General features: G+C 55.6%; 3 protein-coding genes across 3 annotated transcripts in view; 1 reads left to right on the top strand and 2 right to left on the bottom strand.

Moving 5' to 3' along the window:
• Window positions 1-583: 583 nt before the first annotated feature.
• LOC146757980 (uncharacterized) lies at window positions 584-2,648 on the bottom strand. The gene is made up of 3 exons (XM_085517967.1): window positions 2,470-2,648; window positions 2,015-2,162; window positions 584-1,725 (listed from the first exon to the last, which is right to left on the bottom strand). Exons 1-3 carry the CDS (start codon window positions 2,561-2,563, stop codon window positions 1,503-1,505), a joined length of 465 nt encoding a protein of 154 aa, XP_085374093.1. The 5' UTR covers window positions 2,564-2,648; the 3' UTR covers window positions 584-1,502.
• A 27-nt stretch (window positions 2,649-2,675) lies between these two features.
• Window positions 2,676-7,233, bottom strand: LOC146757979 (uncharacterized). Its single transcript, XM_085518628.1, has 6 exons — window positions 7,213-7,233; window positions 5,145-5,251; window positions 4,429-4,553; window positions 4,031-4,090; window positions 3,166-3,237; window positions 2,676-2,806 (listed from the first exon to the last, which is right to left on the bottom strand). The coding sequence occupies exons 1-6, from the start codon at window positions 7,231-7,233 to the stop codon at window positions 2,676-2,678; spliced, it is 516 nt and encodes a 171-aa protein (XP_085374754.1).
• A 1,536-nt stretch (window positions 7,234-8,769) lies between these two features.
• The window catches only part of LOC107321102 (integrin alpha-L-like), a 51,887-nt gene continuing 42,400 nt past the window's right edge, over window positions 8,770-18,256 (top strand). Inside the window, exons 1-5 of the mRNA XM_085518627.1 lie at window positions 8,770-8,863; window positions 12,012-12,123; window positions 13,160-13,242; window positions 14,657-14,715; window positions 17,122-17,236. Of these exons, the coding sequence (XP_085374753.1) occupies window positions 8,821-8,863; window positions 12,012-12,123; window positions 13,160-13,242; window positions 14,657-14,715; window positions 17,122-17,236 (412 nt within the window). The 5' untranslated portion in view covers window positions 8,770-8,820. The remainder of the gene's footprint in view (window positions 8,864-12,011; window positions 12,124-13,159; window positions 13,243-14,656; window positions 14,716-17,121; window positions 17,237-18,256) is intronic.

The following is an 18,256-nucleotide window of genomic DNA, read 5'->3' as shown; positions in this document are numbered from 1 at the left end:
CCAAGCGAGGACCTGCAGTGCCCAGGCGACACGATGTGCCTGGCAGTGCAAAGCCAGCCCACGTGTGTGCAGATGGCAAGGAGCGTGTGGCACTGTGCACCGACAGCCCTTGCCTGCCCAGGATTGCGTGTGGAGGGCGTTCCCCACTGCAGCCCTGCCCAACAGTCAGTAGGGGTGTGCGCCCATGATGGCAGTAATGAACAAACTGCTGCTTCACAAAGATCTTGGCCTGATTAGAAATCTTTGAGTAGTGCTGTTACAGCAGTCAGAATGTGATAAGCGCAAGTAGTCTCCTGCACTTCACATCCTTGCTACTTTGTTCTGGGTGTTGTCACTGAGCAGCGTCTAACACAAATTCTGCCCTGGTCAGCTGGCTGCCTTAGCTTGAGCCCTGATGGCAACGCCGTGACGTGATGTTAGTATTGCTGTTTTCTCCTCGTCAGAATACTCTGTCTTTTGAAGGAAGCAGCTTCTTGGTTATTTTGTTTTGTTGTTGAATTTTATTGAATTAATTTACAATATCTATATTCCATATAGATGTTTTGAATATCTATATTCTGTATAGTTATAGATGTTTTGAATATGATCATGTGTGGTGCTGAGAATTTTTGTAGAAAAGCTATACTCAGTTCAGAAGGTGGAATAAGGATGTTAAAGAAAGAACCCCCTGTTGTGTTGACCAGTGATGATGCTCCCACCCCCTGACCAATGGTGGAGAGGAGCCTGAAGAGAGAGGTGGTGCTGGGGGGATCTTGGGGCTGCTGGGCCTGTCATACTTCTCCCAGGCAGAGGTTTTACAGGTGTTGCATGATGCCCCCAAGCCGACCCTGTTGGGGGGGGGGGCACTCCCACATCCTGAAGGATGGTGGAGAGGAGCGGGAGGGCAGAGTTGGTGCTGTGGGGGGCTGGGAGCTGTGGGGCCTGGTATGCTTTCCCCTGGCTGTAGTTTTCTGGGTGTCTGATGATGCCCTCAAACTGACACCCTGTGGGGGCTGCTCCAACCTCCTGAAGGATGGTGGAGGGAAGTGGGAGGTTGGTGACAGTTCCTGGGGGGTGCAGGGGACTGCTGGGCCAGTTGGCTTCCCCCAGGCAATGGTCGTCCGTCTGTTGGATGATGTCCCCAGGTCTATACTCTGCTGTGGTCGCTTCCATCCCCTGATGGATGGTGGAGGGGAGGGTGAGGGCAGAGATGGTGCTGGGGGCTGACGGGCCTCTCAAGCTTCCCCCAGGCGGTGGCTGCCCCCAGGTGATGCTCCGAGGGAGCCACTGCCAACCCCTGAAGGATGGTGGTGGGGGACAGGAGGGTGGTGTTGATGCCTGGGGGCAGCTGGGCCTGCCACTCATCTGCCAGGGTGCTGCTGTTTGGGTGCCAGCCGATGACTGCAAGCTTCCAAACCAGGTGGGTCCCTCCTGTCCCCTGAAAGAGGTGTTGATGCCCAGGGTGGATAGGGGCTGCTGGGCCTGATGTACTTCCCGGGGGCCACGGAGCCTGGGCTGGTGGGCTACAGGGGCCGCAGTGGGGGCAGTTGAGCCCGACAGCCGTCAGGCCTGGCAGGGGCCGCTCTGGTGGTGCTCTGCGGCTGCTGGGCTGGTCGTTGTTGGTGCCCTGTCTTTCTGTCCACCGCCTTGAGGCAAGGAAGCTGTTCGTTGAGGTGAGCAAGCCATCTTTCCAAGTACCACTTCCTGCAGGCAGTATTCTCGTCTGCAGCAGCTGCAGCACGGCGCCTGCAGAGAAAGAAACATGCTGAGGGCACAGGAGAACCCCCTGCTCTCCTTCCTCACAGTGCATGGTAGAGCCACCCTCAGCTCCCGGCCTGTCTCAGGCCCAGCAGTAAGAACATGCAGCAGGAATGGCTCAGCCAGTTAAAACATCTGACAGCATCAATCTCAGACAGTGTTAGGCAACAACTAACTGGCTTCTCTATGCTGCTTTACCTAGAAATGCCTCCTGGCTCACAGGAGCCCTATAGTAAAGAGGGGGGCAGGATGGGGCTGGGGGTGAACAAGAACTCACTGGTTTATCTGCCTCCGTAGCCAGACAAGACGATAGCATGAAAACATTGCCATCGGCGTGGTAACGAAGATAGCCACACCGAATCCCAGGCAGTACTTCCTGATAAAATTATTTACTGCGGCATTTGCATGTTCCTCACCATCCGCACCTGGAAAAACAATGTGGATCTGTTTCACCAGCTGCTGCTTTGAGCGACGTGGACAAGAACAGCCACAGGAAGGATCCCGCTCCGGGCTGCTGTTGTGCCTGGTGGCTCAGGGGAAGCACAGCAAGCTCTGGAATGCAGGGTCTGTGCACAGGAGGTACTATGGTGGGTCCTGTTTCCTCTCCTTATCTGCTGAATGTGGTTCTGGTGGCCTAGTTCCCAACAGGACAAGGTTCCTAAGTCCCTGGGAACTGGCTGCAGTGGGAGGGGAGCAACCTCTAACCACAAAGCCACTATGAGCAGCCCTTACCTGGAGTGACAGTTGCTGTCTGCATGGCCTCTTTTACTCTCGGGGGGACAGTCAATGTGCGAACTCTGCCGTTTTGAAATGCAAGCCAGCGCATAGGTGCTCCACCTGTCTCTTTAGAAAGGAGGTAAGAGAGTGGGACTGTAAGTAACTGCTTCTCATCAGGAAGATGGTACAGTTTCTCCACATGTTTTTCTAGAAATTCAGCTTCACAAGTCTTTCAGGGAACAGACGGAAATACACCTACCACGTGCTTTGTCTTTCTTGATTTTCATTAGCAGAGAGGGCAGTGTCTGCAAATATTTTCCTCTTTCCAGGGCCTCTTTCTGTTTCTCAGGACCTAAACAGAAAGCATTAAGATAACTTTCAGACAAACAAGGTATTAAACTGAATGGTCTTTTCAGTGCAGCCAGTAACGACAACAGCCACCCCTGGGATGCCTGTGGGGTTCCAGCACAACTAAGGATTTAGCACGGCCTTCCCTGGAGGCACTTCTGCAACCAAAGAATGAGAACTTTTCACCACACACTGCAACTTACATAAACGCATAACAGCATCACTGAATGGGACCAGGGCATTGTGCGAGGGCAGGGCACACACACACAGGTGTGCATTCTCACTCACACCTGCAGACATGCCTGGCTGACATTAGGACTGTGAGCTGCCATCTCTCAAAAGAAGTAAAATCTCATGACGTACCCATTCGAATCGCTGGGGCTTCTGTCCTGGAGCTCAGCTGGGAATCTGGATGCCATTCAACTCCACTAGGAGCTGTCAACAAACACAGACAGAGCAGCTCCTGTCAGACACCTGTTTAGACTGGAATGACAGCACTGCTCCACAGCACTCTCCTCTCCCTGCCACACAGAAGCATCTGGCAAATAGTTGTTGGGTGCCTGCAGTGGCACCGTGACAGTCCAAAAAGGAGCCGTGTGCAGAACTGCCTGGAGAAGGGAAGGGGATGGAAAAGAAAGGGCAAGATCTAAAGGCCCTTTCCTGTGGGATTGCCCTGAGGCTCACAGGCTGGATTGTGCTGAGGCTTTGGCAAGGCACTGCTTATAGGCACAGCATTGACGAGAAACATCTCCTGGTGTTGATGCCTGGGGGCAGCCAGGCCTGCCACTCATGTGCCAGGGTGCTGCTGTTTGGGTGCCATGGTATGCTGTGATTTCTCTCTTCCTTAGGGACCTGCAGTGACTGGAAGGGGCTCAGGTGATGACATGGCACTCAGACCTGGGTCAAAAGTTGCAAAGCTGCAGAGAAGCCAGGTGGGCAGTTGGCTGGCACTCAGCAGCTTTCCAGATACTCTCTCCAGGCCATGTAAAACAATCTTCAGAGAAGGCATAGAAGAACATTTGGCCCCTCAAGGTTTTCTTAGTGGGGAGATCTCTGATGTACGGAGACAAAGTCAACGGGATGCTGGGAGCATGCAGCACCCAAGAAACAGTGACTACCCAAGCTTATCATGGGGAAGAAATCACCAGGCAGTGAAAAGATGAACCCCCCCCTGAACTTCCACAGCCAAATATGAGCAAAGATCATGAGATGAAGACTGGTGACTTACCTCTGGCATCCACCCCAGGCTCAGGGACACGACTTTGCTTTGGAAAAGCATCAAAGGGGCCTGCAGGCACAAGAGTGATCAGACACAGGTGAGGAGAGCTTCCACTGCGCACAGGGGTCTGCTTTGTTGTTTTTTCCTGCAGTGACATGTGAGGACTGGCTGCAGGTCTGGGAATGACATGGCCCAAACAGCAAAGGAATAGGAGCAAAGACTGGCAAGGGCCGCCTTCCCACTGAAATGTGACAATTCTCCACGTAAAAAAATACTCATGACTGATCTGTGTACGACCTTCAGAGCACAAAGAGACTTGAAAGACCTTTGGAGGTCCTTATGTACCCAAATAAGCTATTACAGCACTAATTTTTCTACCTCCGAAGAAACAGACACTCACAACTTACCTCGGAGTTTCCTCTGAGGCACAAAAGCAGTCTCCTTCCAGTCGTCTGGAGCAGTACCAATGTCATCATCTAGAATAAAGAACAGAAGAGGGATGTTCCCATTGCATGCTGTGATCTTCCTCTCCCTTAGTGGCAGGGAAGGGGCCAGGTAACGGGATGGGAGACTCAGGCCGTGATTGCCAAAGCTATAGAGGTGCCAGGGTGACCTGGAGCCTGGCACTCAGCAGCTTTACAAATGCTCCCTCCTGGCAATGTGCAGCACCCCTCTGGGACCACGTGGAAGAGCATACAAAGAAAAGGTGCCTGAACTCATCTGGGCTACAGCTGGGGGTCTCTGAACCGGGATTTTTCTATGGGGAGCATCAGGCAGCTGGAGCAGAAACGCTCATGCTTTTCCCAGCACACATCTTACGAGTTCTCCCCTAGGACACCCCCAGGATGAAGAGCATGCTCCAGCCATCCAGCGGCAGAGCCGTGGGAGCACAGGGCTTCCTCATGCCCTTGCCCAGCTCCTGTGGTGCTGCCTGTCTCCCCTCTCCAACACACCCCCCATCGAAGGCAGCCCTAGGGCAACACGGCACAGAGCCACTGCAACCAGAACCTGGGCTTCTCACCCTCAGTTCTGCTCATTTTTTACCCAACTCTGCCCACCCACCTGCTTCTGCTGCTCGCCACGGAGCAGCACAAGCCTCCTGACAACACATGGCTATCAGTACGAGGAGGAAGGCAAGGCAGGTGGGGGCCGAGGCCCCCAGAACTCGTGCCATGCTGCTACCACCACCGCTACAGCCACAACGAGTGCTGCTACTGGGGCACAGAACTCCTAGGGCACGCAGCTGGGCATTGTGACTGTGATAAAATGTTTGCTCATTAAGACCGGGATGTGGCAGCATTGTGGTGGAGTGCTTGTTCATTAGGACCGGGATGTGATGGTGGAATATGGAGGCCACAAGGGTTGCAGAACACTCTAATTTTATGGGTAGAGTGTGTACTCTGCATAGTTACAGGCAAAGCGCGCCCCGATGGATACAAAGTTTCACGGAAGGACCAACCAAGGAACGACACACCAAGTCACATCCCAAATCACATAAAGACCCCATATAGGCCCCAAATCCCACATAGGCCCCATATAGACCCCACAATCCCATATAGGCCTCACTGTGGTCCCCCACAGCCCCATACAGGCCCTATAGACTCCATATAGGCCCCACAACCCAAATAGGCCCCACGATGGTCTACCACAACCCCATATAGGCCCCATAGAATCCCAAATCCCATACAGACCCCATATAGGCCCCATAGATCTCATATAGGCCCCACAGACCTCATATAGGCCCCACAACCCCATAGACCCCATATAGGCCCCACAACCTCAAATAGGCTCCATAATGGTGCCCCATAGGCCCCATACAGGCCCCACTATGTTCCCCACAACCCCATATAGGCCCCACAGACCCCATATAGGCACCATAGATCCCATATAGGCTCCACAACTCCATATAGGCCCCATAATGGTGCCCCACAGACCCCATACAGACCCCATAGACCCCATATAGGCCCCATAATAATGCCCCACAGACCTCATATAGGCCACATAGATCCCAAATCCCATACAGACCCCATATAGGCCCCATAGACCCCATATAGGACACACAACTCCTTATAGGCCCCACTATGGTGCCCCATAGACCCTATAGACCCCACAACCCCATATAGGCCTCACTATGGTCCCCCCCAAACTCCATACAGGTCCCATAGACCCCATACGAGCCTCACAATCCCATATAGGCCCCTCAGACCCCATATAGGCCCCACAATCCCATATATGCCCCACTCTGGTCCCCCACAACCCCATATAGGCACCATAATGGTGCCCCATAGGCCCCATATAGACCCCACAATACCATATAGGCCTCACTGTGGTCCCCCACAGCCCCATACAGGCCCCATAGACCCCATATAGGCCCCACAACCCCATATAGGCCTCACTGTGGTCCCCCACAGCCCCATACAGGCCCCATAGACCCCATATAGGCCCCACAACCCCATATAGGCCCCACTCTGGTCCCCCACAACCCCCTACAGGCCCCATAAATCCCAAATCCCATACAGACCCCATATAAGCCCCATAGACCCCATATAGGCCCCATAATGGTCCCCCCAAACCCCATACAGGCCCCATAAATCCCAAATCACATACAGACCCCATATAGGCCCCAAATCCCATATAGGCCCAATATAGGCCCCACAATCCCATATAGGCCTCACTGTGGTCCCCCACAGCCCCATACAGGCCCCATAGACCCCATACAGGCCCCACAACGCCATATAGGCCCATCTCTGGTCCCCCACAACCCCATATAGGCCCCATAGATCCTAAATCCCATACAGACCCCATATAGGCTCCATAGACCCCATATAGGCCCACAAACCCATATAAGCACCATATTAGTGCACCATAGGCCCCATACAGGCCCCACTGTGTTCCCCATAACCCCATATAGGCCCCACATACCCCATATATGCCCCATAGACCCCATATAGGCTCCACAACCCCATATAGGCACCATAATGGTTCCCCATAGACCCCATACAGGCCCCATAGACCCCATATACGCCCCATAATGGTGCCCCATAGACCCCACATAGGCCCCACAACCTCATATAGGCCCCACTATGGTCCCCCACAACCCCCTACAGGCCCCATATATCCCAAATCCCATACAGACCTCATGTAGGCCCCATAGACCCCATATAGGCCCCACAACCCCATATAGGCCTCACTCTGGTCTTCCAAAACACCATATAGGCCCCATAGATCCCAAATACCATACAGACCCCATATAGGCCCCATAGACCTTATATAAGACCCACAACCCCACATAGGCCCCATAACGGTGCCCCATAGGCCCCATACAGGCCCCAAATCCCATATAGGTCCCATATAGACCCCACAATCCCATATAGGCCTCACTGTGGTCCCCCACAACCCCATACAAGACCTCATATAAGCCCCACAACCTCATATAGGCTTTACAACCCCATATAGGCCCCACTCTGGTCCCCCACAACCCCATATAGGCCCCATAGATCCCAAATCCTATACAGACCCCAGACAGGCCTCAGACCCCATATAGGCCCCACAATACCATATAGGCCTCACTCTGGTCCCCCACAATCCCACCTCAGCCCCATAGACCCCATATAGGCCCCACAATCCCATATAGGCACCATAATGGTTCCCCATAGACCCCATACAGGCCCCATAGACCCCATATAGGCCCCATAATGGTGCCCCATAGACACTATATACCCCACAGTCTCATATAGGCCCCACTCTGGTCCCCCACAACCCCATATAGGCCCCACAGACCCCATATAGGCCCAATAGACCCCATATAGGTACCACAACACAATATAGGCCCCACTATGGTCCCCTCACAACCCCATATAGGCCCCATAGATCCCAAATCCCATACAGACCCCGTATAGGCCCATAGACCTCATATAGGCCCCACAACCCCATATAGGCCCCATAGATCCCACATCCCATACAGACCCCATATAGGCCCCATAAACCCTATAGACCCCACAATGCCATATAGGCCCCACTCTGGTCCCCCACAATCCCACCTCGGCCCCATAGACCCCATATAGGCCCCACAATCCCATATAGGCATCATAATGGTTCCCCATAGATCCCATACAGGCTCCATAGACCCCATATAGGCCCCATAATGGTACCCCATAGACACTATATACCCCACAGTCTCATATAGGCCCCACTCTGGTCCCCCACAACCCCATATAGGCCCAATAGATCCCAAATCCCATACAGACCCCATATAGGCCCCATAGACCCCATATAGGCCCCACTATGGTCCCCCACAACCCCATATAGGCCCCATAGATCCCAAATCCCATACAGACCCGATATAGGCCCCATAGACCCCATACAGGTCCCATAGACCCCATACAGGCCCCAAATCCCATATAGGCTTCATAATGGTTCCCCATAGACCCCATAGAGGCTCCGTAGACCCCATATAGGCCCCATAGACCCCAAATTTCATACAGACCCAATATATGCCCCATAGACCCCATATATGCCCCATAGACCCCACATAGGTCCCAAATCCCATATAGGCACCATAATGGTTCCCCATAGACCCCATACAGACCCCATAGACCCCATATAGGCCCCATAGAACCCATACAGGCCCCATAGACCCCATATAGGTCTCATAGACCCCATACAGACCCCACCTCGGCCCCATAGACCCCACAGTGGTGCCCCACAGCCCCATTTCCTTTCCCCGCCCCACATCTCCCCACATCCCTTTCCGTTGTGGGGCGGAAGGAAGCTGCGGCCCCACAGCGAGGCGGCAAATCATGGGCGGCCCCACAACCTGCCTCATGGGGGTCCTGATGGGGGGTGAGGGGGGACCCTATATGTGGGGGGTCTATGGGGTGGCTATGGGGTGGCTATGAGGCTCTATAGGTCTCTATGGGGCTCTATGGTGTGCTATGGGGTGGCTATGAGGCTCTATAGGTCTCTATGGGGCTCTATGGGGTGCTATGGGGTGGCTATGGGGCTCTATGGCGCTCTATGGGGTGCTATGGGGTGGCTGTGGGGCTCTATGGGGCTCTATGGGGTGCTATGTGGTGGCTATGGGGCTCTATAGGTCTCTATGGGGCTCTATGGTGTGATATGGGGTGGCTATGGGGCTCTATGGTGTGAAATGGGGTGCTATGGGGTGGCTATGGGGCTCTATGGTGTGCTATGGGGTGGCTATGAGGCTCTATAGGTCTCTATGGGGCTTCTATGGGGTGCTATGGGGTGGCTATGGAGTGGCTATGGGGCTCTATAGGGTGCTATGGGGTGGCTATGGGGCTCTATGGGGAGAAATGGGGTGCTATGGGGGGGCTATGAGGCTCTATAGGTCTCTATGGGGCTCTATGGGGTGATATGGGGTGGCTATGGGGCTCTATGGTGTGAAATGGGGTGCTATGGGGTGGCTATGGGGCTCTATGGGGTGCTATGGGGTGACTATGGGGCTCTATAGGTCTCTATGGGGATCTATGGTGTGCTATGGGGTGGCTATGAGGCTCTATAGGTCTCTATGGGGCTTCTATGGGGTGATATGGGGTGGCTATGGGGTGGCTATGGGGCTCTATGGGGTGCTATGGGGTGGCTATGGGGCTCTATGGGGAGAAATGGGGAGCTATGGGGGGGCTATGGGGCTCTATAGGTCTCTATGGGGCTCTATGGGGTGATATGGGGTGGCTATGGGGCTCTATGTTGTGAAATGGGGTGCTATGGGGTGACTATGGGGTTCTATAGGTCTCTATGGGGATCTGTGGGGTGCTATGGGGTGGCTATGAGGCTCTATAGGTCTCTATGGGGCTCTATGGGGTGCTATGGGGTGAAATGGGGTGGCTATGGGGTGCTGTGGGGCTCTATAGGGTGCTGTGGGGTGGCTATGGGGCTCTATAGGTCTCTATGGGGCTTCTATGGGGTGATATGGGGTGGCTGTGGGGTGGCTATGGGTCTCTATGGGGTGCTATGGGGGGCTATGGGGCTCTATGGGGCTCTATGGGGTGCTATTGGTCTCTATGGGGTGCTATGTGGTGGCTATGGGGTACTGTGGGGCTCTATGGGGCGCTATGGGGTGGCTATGGGGCTCTATGGGGTGCTATGGGGTGGCTATGGGGTACTGTGGGGCTCTATGGGGTGCTATAGGTCTCTATGGGGTGCTATGGTGTGGCTATGGATCACTATGAGTCTCTATGGGGTGCTATGTGTCTCTATGGGGCGAAATGGGGTGGCTATGGGGTACTGTAAGGCTCTATGGGGTGCTATGGGGGGCTATGGGGCTCTATAGGTCTCTATGGGGCTCTATGGGGCTGCTATGGGTTGCTATGGGGGCTTTGGGGCTCTATATGTCTCTATGGGTCTCTATGGGGTGCTACGGGTGGCTATGGATCGCTATGAGTCTCTATGGGTCGCTATGGGTTGCTATGGGGTGGCTATGGGGTGGCTATGGGGTGCTGTGGGACTCTATGGGGTGCTACGGGGTGGCTATGGGGCTTATAGGTCTCTATGGGGCTCTATGGGGTGGATATGGGGTGCTGTGGGGTGAAATGAGGTGGCTATGGGGTGCTGTGAGGCTCTATGGGGCTCTATGGGGTGGCTATGGGGTGCTATGGGGTGAAATGGGGTGGCTATGGGGTGCTGTGAGGCTCTATGCGGTGCTATGGGGTGGCTATGGGGCTCTATAGGTCTCTATGGGGTGATATGGGGTGGCTATGGGGTGCTGTGGGGCTCTATGGGGTGCTATGGGGTGGCTATGGGGCTCTATGGGGTGCTATGGGGTAGCTATGGGGCTCTAAGGGGAGAAATGGGGTACTATGGGATGGCTATGGGGCTCTATAGGTCTCTATGGGGCTCTATGGGCTGATATGGGGTGGCTATGGGGTGGATATGGGGTGCTGTGGGGTTCTATGGGGTGCTATGGGGTGGCTATGTGGCTCTATGGGGTGATATGGGGTGGATATGGGGTGCTATGGGGTTAAATGGGGTGGCTATGGGGTGCTGTGAGGCTCTATGGGGTGCTATGGGGTGGCTATGGGGCTCTATAGGTCTCTGTGGGGTGCTATGGGGTGGCTATGGGGCTCTACGGGGCTCTATAGGTCTCTATGGGGCTTTATGGGTTGCTATGTGGGGCTATGGGGCTCTATCGGTCGCTATGGGTCTCTATGGGGTGCTATGGGGTCTATGTGGGGCTGTGGGAAGCTATGGGGCGCTATGGGGTGCTATGGGGTGACATGGGGTGCCACATGTGTCCCTATGTGTCTCTATGTGTCCCTATGTGTCCCTATGGGTCTCTATGTGTCCCTATGGGTCTCTATGGGTCCCTATGGGTCCGTATGGGTCTCTATGGGTCACTATGGGTCTCTATGGGTCCCTATGTGTCCCAATGGGTCTCTATGGGTCTCTATGTCTCCCTATGTGTCCCTATGTGTCCCTATGGGGTTCCATGGGTCTCTATGGGTCTCTATTATGTTTCCCTGTGGGTCTCTAGGGTCTCTATGTGTCCCTATGTGTCTCTATGGGTCTCTATGGGTCTCTATGTGTCCCTATGTGTCCCTATGGGTCCCTATGTGTCCCTATGGGTCTCTATGGGTCCCTATGGGTCTCTATGTGTCCCTATGTCTCCCTATGGGGTCTCTATGTGTCCCTATGTGTCTCTATGGGTCTCTATGTGTCCCTATGGGTCTCTATGGGTCCCTATGTGTCCCTATGTGTCCCTATATGTCCCTATGTGTTCCTATGTGTCCCTATGGGTCTCTATGGGTCCCTATGTGTCCCTATGGGTCGCTATGGGGTCTCTATGTGTTCCTATGGGTTCTCTATGGGTCTCTATGGGGTCGCTATTGGTCTCTATGGGGTCCCTATGTGTCCCTTTGGGTCCCTATGGGTCTCTATGGGGTCGCTGTGGGTCCCTATGTGTCCCTATGGGTCTCTATGGGGTCGCTATGGGTCGCAGTATCCCCACACTGCCCCCTTTGTGCCCCCCAAGTTGTCCTGCCCCCCACCTGGTGCTTCCAGCTCCAAGTCACCCCACAGCGGATCCTGGAGCTGCCCGGGACCCCCAGCTTCGGTTATGGGGTGCTGGCCCTACAAGGGGGACGGTAAGGAACCGCCCTGCCCCATAACCACCCCATACGGGACCCATAGCCCCACACTGCTATGGGACCCACGGCTATGGGGCAGCCCCACACAGCTATGGGACCCACGGCTATGGGGCAGCCCTACACAGCTATGGGACCCACGGCTATGGGGCAGCCCCACATGGCTATGGGACCCACGGCTATGGGGCAGCCCCACACAGCTATGGGACCCACGGCTATGGGGCAGCCCCACATGGCTATGGGACCCACGTCTATGGGGCAGACCCACACAGCTTTGAGGCAGCCCCACACAGCTATGGGACCCACGGCTATGGGGCAGCCCCACACAACTATGGGACAGCCCCACACAGCTATGGGACAGACCCATGGATATGGGACCCATGGCTATGGGGTAGACACATAGATATGGGACCAACAGCTATGGGGCAGCCCCACACCGCTATGGGGTAGACCCACAGCTATGGGGCAGCCCCACACAACTATGGGGCAGCCCCACACCGCTATGGGGCAGACTCACGGCTATAGGGCAGCCCTACACTGCTATGGGGCAGCCCCACACAGCTATGGGGCAGCCCTACAAGGCTATGGGGCAGATCCACACAGCTATGGGGCAGCCCCACACAGCTTTGGGACCCACAGCTATGGGGCAGCCCCACACCGCTATGGGACCCACGGTTATGGGGCAGCCCCACACAGCTATGGGGCAGCCCTACACGGCTATGGGGTAGACTCACAGCTATAGGGCAGCCCCACACGTCAATGGGGCAGCCCTACACGGCTATGGGACACACGGCTATGGGGCAGCCCCACACAGCTTTGGGACCCACAGCTATGGGGCAGCCCCACACAGCTATGGGACAGACCCATGGATATGGGACTCACGGCTATGGGGCAGCCCTACACCGCTATGGGACCCACGGCTATGGGGCAGCCCCACACCGCTATGGGACCCACAGCTGTGGGGCAGCCCTACACGGCTATGGGGCAGACCCACAGCTATAGGGCAGCCCCATAAGTCATGTTCCTCCCCCTATAGGGTGGTTGTGGGGGCGCCGGCTGTGGGGCGGCTGTACGGATGTGGGGCGCAGAGCGGGGAGTGCACGGAGCTGCAGCTGGGGGGTGAGTGTGGGGGGGGATGTGGGGCAGGAATGGGGTGGAATATGGGGTGAGATGTTGGGCAGGAATGAGGTCAGATATGGGGAGGGATGTGGGGCAGGAATGAGGTGGAATATGGGGTGGGAATGGGGTCAGATATGGGGTGGGATATGGGGTCAGATATGGGGCGGGATATGGGGTGGGAATGGGATCAGGTATGGGGTAGGATGTGGGGCAGGAATGGGGTGGAATATGGGGCGGGACATGGGGTGGGATATGGGGTCAGATATGGGGCAGGATTGGGGTCAGATATGGGGTGGGATGTGGGGCAGGAATGGGGTGGAATATGGGGTGGGATGTGGGGTCAGATATGGGGTGGGATATGGGGTAAGATATGGGGCGGGATACGGGGCAGGAATGGGGTCAGATATGGGGAGGGATGTGGGGCAGGAATGGGGTGGAATATGGGGTGGGAATGGGGTCAGATATGGGGTAGGATTGGGGTCAGATATGGGGCGGGATATGGGGTGGGAATGGGATCAGATATGGGGTAGGATGTGGGGCAGGAATGGGGTGGAATATGGGGCGGGACATGGGGTGGGATATGGGGTCAGATATGGGGCAGGATTGGGGTCAGATATGGGGTGGGATGTGGGGCAGGAATGGGGTGGAATATGGGGTGGGATATGGGGTCAGATATGGGGTGGGATATGGGGTAAGATATGGGGCGGGATACGGGGCAGGAATGGGGTCAGATATGGGGTGGGATGTGGAGCAGGAATGGGGTGGAATATGGGGTGGGATATGGGGTCAGATATGGGGCAGGATTGGGGTCAGATATGGGGTGGGATGTGGGGCACAAATGGGGTGGAATATGGGGTGAGATATGGGGTCAGATATGGGGCAGGATTGGGGTCAGATATGGTGCGGGATATGGGGTGGGAATGGGATCAGATATGGGGTAGGATGTGGGGCAGGAATGGGGTGGAATATGGGGCGGGACATGAGGTGGGATATGGGGTCAGATATGGGGCAGGATTGGGGTCAGATATGGGGTGGGATGTGGGGCAGGAATGGGGTGGAATATGGGGTGAGATATGGGGTCAGATATGGGGCAGGATTGGGGTCAGATATGGGGCGGGATATGGGGTGGGAATGGGGTCAGATATGGGGTGGGATGTGGGGCAGGAATGGGGTTGGGGTGAGATATGGGGCAGGGATTGGGGTCAGTTATGGGGTGGGATGTGGGGGGCGGTTTGGGGTCAGATATGGGGTGGGATGTGGGGTGGGAATGGGGTCAGATATGGGGTGGGATATGGGGCAGGGTTATAGGTCTATTGGGGTTTATTGGGTTCTATAGGGTTTTATTAATGCTTTATGGGGTTTATGGGGTTTATTGGGTTCTATGGGGTCGGTGCTGACCCACTGTGCCCCACAGGGAACCGCAGTGCTGCCCATATGGGAATGGCATTGAGCCGCCACGGGAACAACACCATTGTGAGCTTATGGGGCCGCTATGGGGCGCTATGGGGCAGCTATGGGGCTCTATGGGGCAGCTATGGGGCTCTATGGGGCTCTATGGGGGAGCTATGGGGCTCTATGGGTGCTATGGGGTCTCTATGTAGCAGCTATAGGGCTCTATGGGGCTCTATGGGGCAGCTATGGGGCTCTATGGGGCTGCTATGGGGCTCTATGGGGCTCTATGGGGCTGCTATGGGGCTCTATGGGGCAGCTATGGGGTCTCTGTGTAGCAGCTATAGGGCTCTATGGGGCTCTATGGGGCTCTATGGGGCAGCTATGGGGCTCTATGGTACAGCTATGGGGCTCTATGCGGCTCTATGGGTGCTATGGGGTCTCTATGTAGCAGCTGTAGGGCTCTATGGAGCTCTATGGGGCTCTATGGGGCGCTATGGGGCTCTATGGGGCAGCTATGGGGCAGCTATGGGGCAGTTATGGGGCTCTATGGGTGCTATGCGGTCTCTATGTAGCAGCTATAGGGCTCTATGGAGCTCTATGGGGCTCTATGGGGCAGCTATGGGGCTTTTGGGGGCAGCTATGGGGCTCTATGGAGCGCTATGGGGCTCTATGGGGCAGGTATGGGGCTCTATGGGTGCTATGGGGTCTCTATGTAGCAGCTATAGGGCTCTATGGAGCTCTATGGGGCTCTATGGGGCAGCTATGGGGCTCTATGGGTGCTATGGGGTCTCTATGTAGCAGCTATAGGGCTCTATGGGGCTCTATGGGGCTCTATGGGGCAGCTATGGGGCTCTATGGGGCTGCTATGGGGCTCTATGGGGCTCTATGGGGCTGCTATGGGGCTCTATGGGGCAGCTATGGGGTCTCTGTGTAGCAGCTATAGGGCTCTATGGGGCTCTGTGGGGCTCTATGGGGCAGCTATGGGGCTCTATGGTACAGCTATGGGGCTCTATGCGGCTCTATGGGTGCTATGGGGTCTCTATGTAGCAGCTGTAGGGCTCTATGGAGCTCTATGGGGCTCTATGGGGCAGCTATGGGGCTCTATGGGGCAGCTATGGGGCTCTATGGAGCTCTATGGGGCTCTATGGGGCAGGTATGGGGCTCTATGGGTGCTATGGGGTCTCTATGTAGCAGCTATAGGGCTCTATGGAGCTCTATGGCGCTCTATGGGGCAGCTATGGGGCTCTATGGGTGCTATGGGGTCTCTATGGGGCAGCTATAGGGCTCTATGGAGCTCTATTGGGCTCTATGGGGCAGCTATGGGGCTTTTTGGGGCAGCTATGGGGCTCTATGGGGCTGCTATGGGGCTCTATGGGCAGCTATGGGGTCTATGTGTAGCAGCTATATGGCTCTATGGAGCTCTATGGGGCTCCATGGGGCAGCTATGGGGCTCTGTGGGATTCTATGGGTCGCTATGGGTCTCTATATGTCCCTAGGGGTCTCTTTGCCTCCCCATGGGTCCCTGTGTCCCCCTATGGGTCTCTATGGGGTCTCTATGGGTCTCTACGGGAGTCTATGGGGTCTCTATGGGTCCCTATGGGGTCTCTATGGGGGTTTTATGCGTCCCTTTATATCCCTATGGGTCTCTATGTCTCCCTATGGGTCTGTTTATGTCCCTATGGGTCTCTATGGGTCTGTGGCTCCCTATGGGGTCTCTATGGGGTTCCTATGGGTCTCTATGGGTCTCTATGTCCCCCTCTGTCACCCTATGGGTCCCTATGTCTTCCTATGGCTCCCTATGGGGTCCCTATGGGTCTCTGTGTCTCCTTATGGGTCTCTATGGTTCTCTATGGGTCCCTATGTCCCCCTATGGGTCTCTATGGGTCTGTATGGGATCTATGTGGTTTCCGTAGGTCTCTATGGGTCCCTATGTATCCCTCTGGGCCTCTATGTCACCGTATGGGTCCCTATGGGTCTCTATAGGTCCCCATGTCCCCCTATGGGTCTCTATGGGTCTCTATGGGTCTGTATGGGATCTCTATGTGGTTTCTGTAGGTCTCTATGGGGTCCATATGTATCCCTATGGGTCTCTATGGGTCCCTATGGTTCTCTATAGGTCCCTGTGTCCCCCTATGGGTCTCTATGGGTCTGTATGGGATCTCTATGTGGTTTCTGTAAGTCTCTATGGGGTCCATATGTATCCCTATGGGTCTCTATGGGTCTCTATGGGGTCTCTATGGGTCTCTATGGGGACTCTATGGGTCCCTATGTCCCCCTATGGGTCTCTATGGGGTCTCTATGGGGTCTCTATGGGTCTGTATGGGATCTCTATGTGGTTTCTATAGGTCCCTATGGGGTCCCTATGTATCCCTATGGGTCTCTATGGGTCCCTATGGGTCTCTGTAGGTCTCTATAGGTCTCTATGGGTTCCCTATGGCTCTCCATGCGTCTCTATGGGGCAGCCCTGATCCCTGCCCCACATTTCAGGCCTGCGGCCCAGGGCTGCACATGGAGTGTAACCAGAACGTCCATGTGGGGGGGGTCTGCGCTGTGCTGGACCCACAACTGCAGCCCATAGAGCTGATGGAGCCCGGCCTGCAAGGTCAGATTCTATGGGGCGCTATGGGGTGTCTATGGGGCTCTATGGGGTGTCTATGGGGCGCTATGGGGTGTCTATGGGGCTCAATGGGGTGTCTATGGGGCTCTATGGGGTGTCTATGGGGCGCTATGGGGTGTCTATGGGGCTCAATGGGGTGTCTATGGGGCTCTATGGGGTGTCTATGGGGCGCTATGGGGTGTCTATGGGGCACTATGGGGTGTCTATGGGGCTCTATGGATCTCTATGGGTTGTCTATAGGGCTCTATGGGGTGTCTATGGGGCTCTATGGGGTGTCTGTGGGGCGCTATGGGGTGTCTATGGGGCTCTATGGGTTGTCTATGGGTCCCTATGAGGTCTGCGCTGTGCTGGACCCACAACTGCAGCCCATAGAGCTGATGGAGCCCGGCCTGCAAGGTCAGATTCTATGGGGCTCTATGGGGTGTCCATGGGGCTCTATGGGGTGTCTGTGGGGCTCTATGGGGTGTCTATGGGGCTCTATGGGGTGTCTATGGGGCGCTATGGGGTGTCTATGGGGCTCAATGGGGTGTCTATGGGGCTCTATGGGGTGTCTATGGGGCGCTATGGGGTGTCTATGGGGCTCTATGGGGTGTCTATGGGGCGCTATGGGGTGTCTATGGGGCTCAATGGGGTGTCTATGGGGCTCTATGGGGTGTCTATGGGGCGCTATGGGGTGTCTGTGGGGCTCAATGGGGTGTCTATGGGGCTCTATGGGGTGTCTGCGGGTCCCTATGGCGTGTCTGTGGGGCTCTATGGGGTTTCTGTGGGGCGCTATGGGGTGTCTATGGGGCGTTATGGGGTGTCTATGGGGTGTCTATATGGCTCTATGGAGTGTCTGTGGGGCTCTATGGGGTGTCTGTGGGGCTCTATGGCGTGTCTATGGGGCGCTATGGGTGTCTATGGGGCTCTATGGGGTGTCTGTGAGGCTCTATGGGGTGTCTATGGGGCGCTATGGGGTGTCTGTGGGGCTCTATGGGGCTCTACAGGGTGTCTGTGGGGTGCTAT

The sequence above is a fragment of the Coturnix japonica genome, chromosome 17 (genome assembly GCF_054131305.1).
Source record: "Coturnix japonica strain WE chromosome 17, WE-NBRP24, whole genome shotgun sequence".
NCBI lineage: Eukaryota > Metazoa > Chordata > Aves > Galliformes > Phasianidae > Coturnix > Coturnix japonica.
The sequence above is the reverse complement of the archived record's forward strand: the minus strand, read 5'-3'. Positions and strand labels throughout refer to the sequence as shown.

Coding starts and splice junctions, on each gene's coding strand:
- LOC146757979 (XM_085518628.1), bottom strand. CDS start 7,233: ATGGTGTTTTGGAAGACCAGA. Junction 5,252..7,212: donor TGGTGTTTTGGAAGACCAGA/GTGAGGCCTATA, acceptor TGCGTGCCCTAG/GAGTTCTGTGCCCCAGTAGC. Junction 2,807..3,165: donor AGCCCCAGCGATTCGAATGG/GTACGTCATGAG, acceptor CTTTCTGTTTAG/GTCCTGAGAAACAGAAAGAG.
- LOC146757980 (XM_085517967.1), bottom strand. CDS start 2,563: ATGCGCTGGCTTGCATTTCAAAACGGCAGAGTTCGCACATTGACTGTC. Junction 2,163..2,469: donor GACAGCAACTGTCACTCCAG/GTAAGGGCTGCT, acceptor TTGTTTTTCCAG/GTGCGGATGGTGAGGAACAT. Junction 1,726..2,014: donor CTACGGAGGCAGATAAACCA/GTGAGTTCTTGT, acceptor CTTTCTCTGCAG/GCGCCGTGCTGCAGCTGCTG.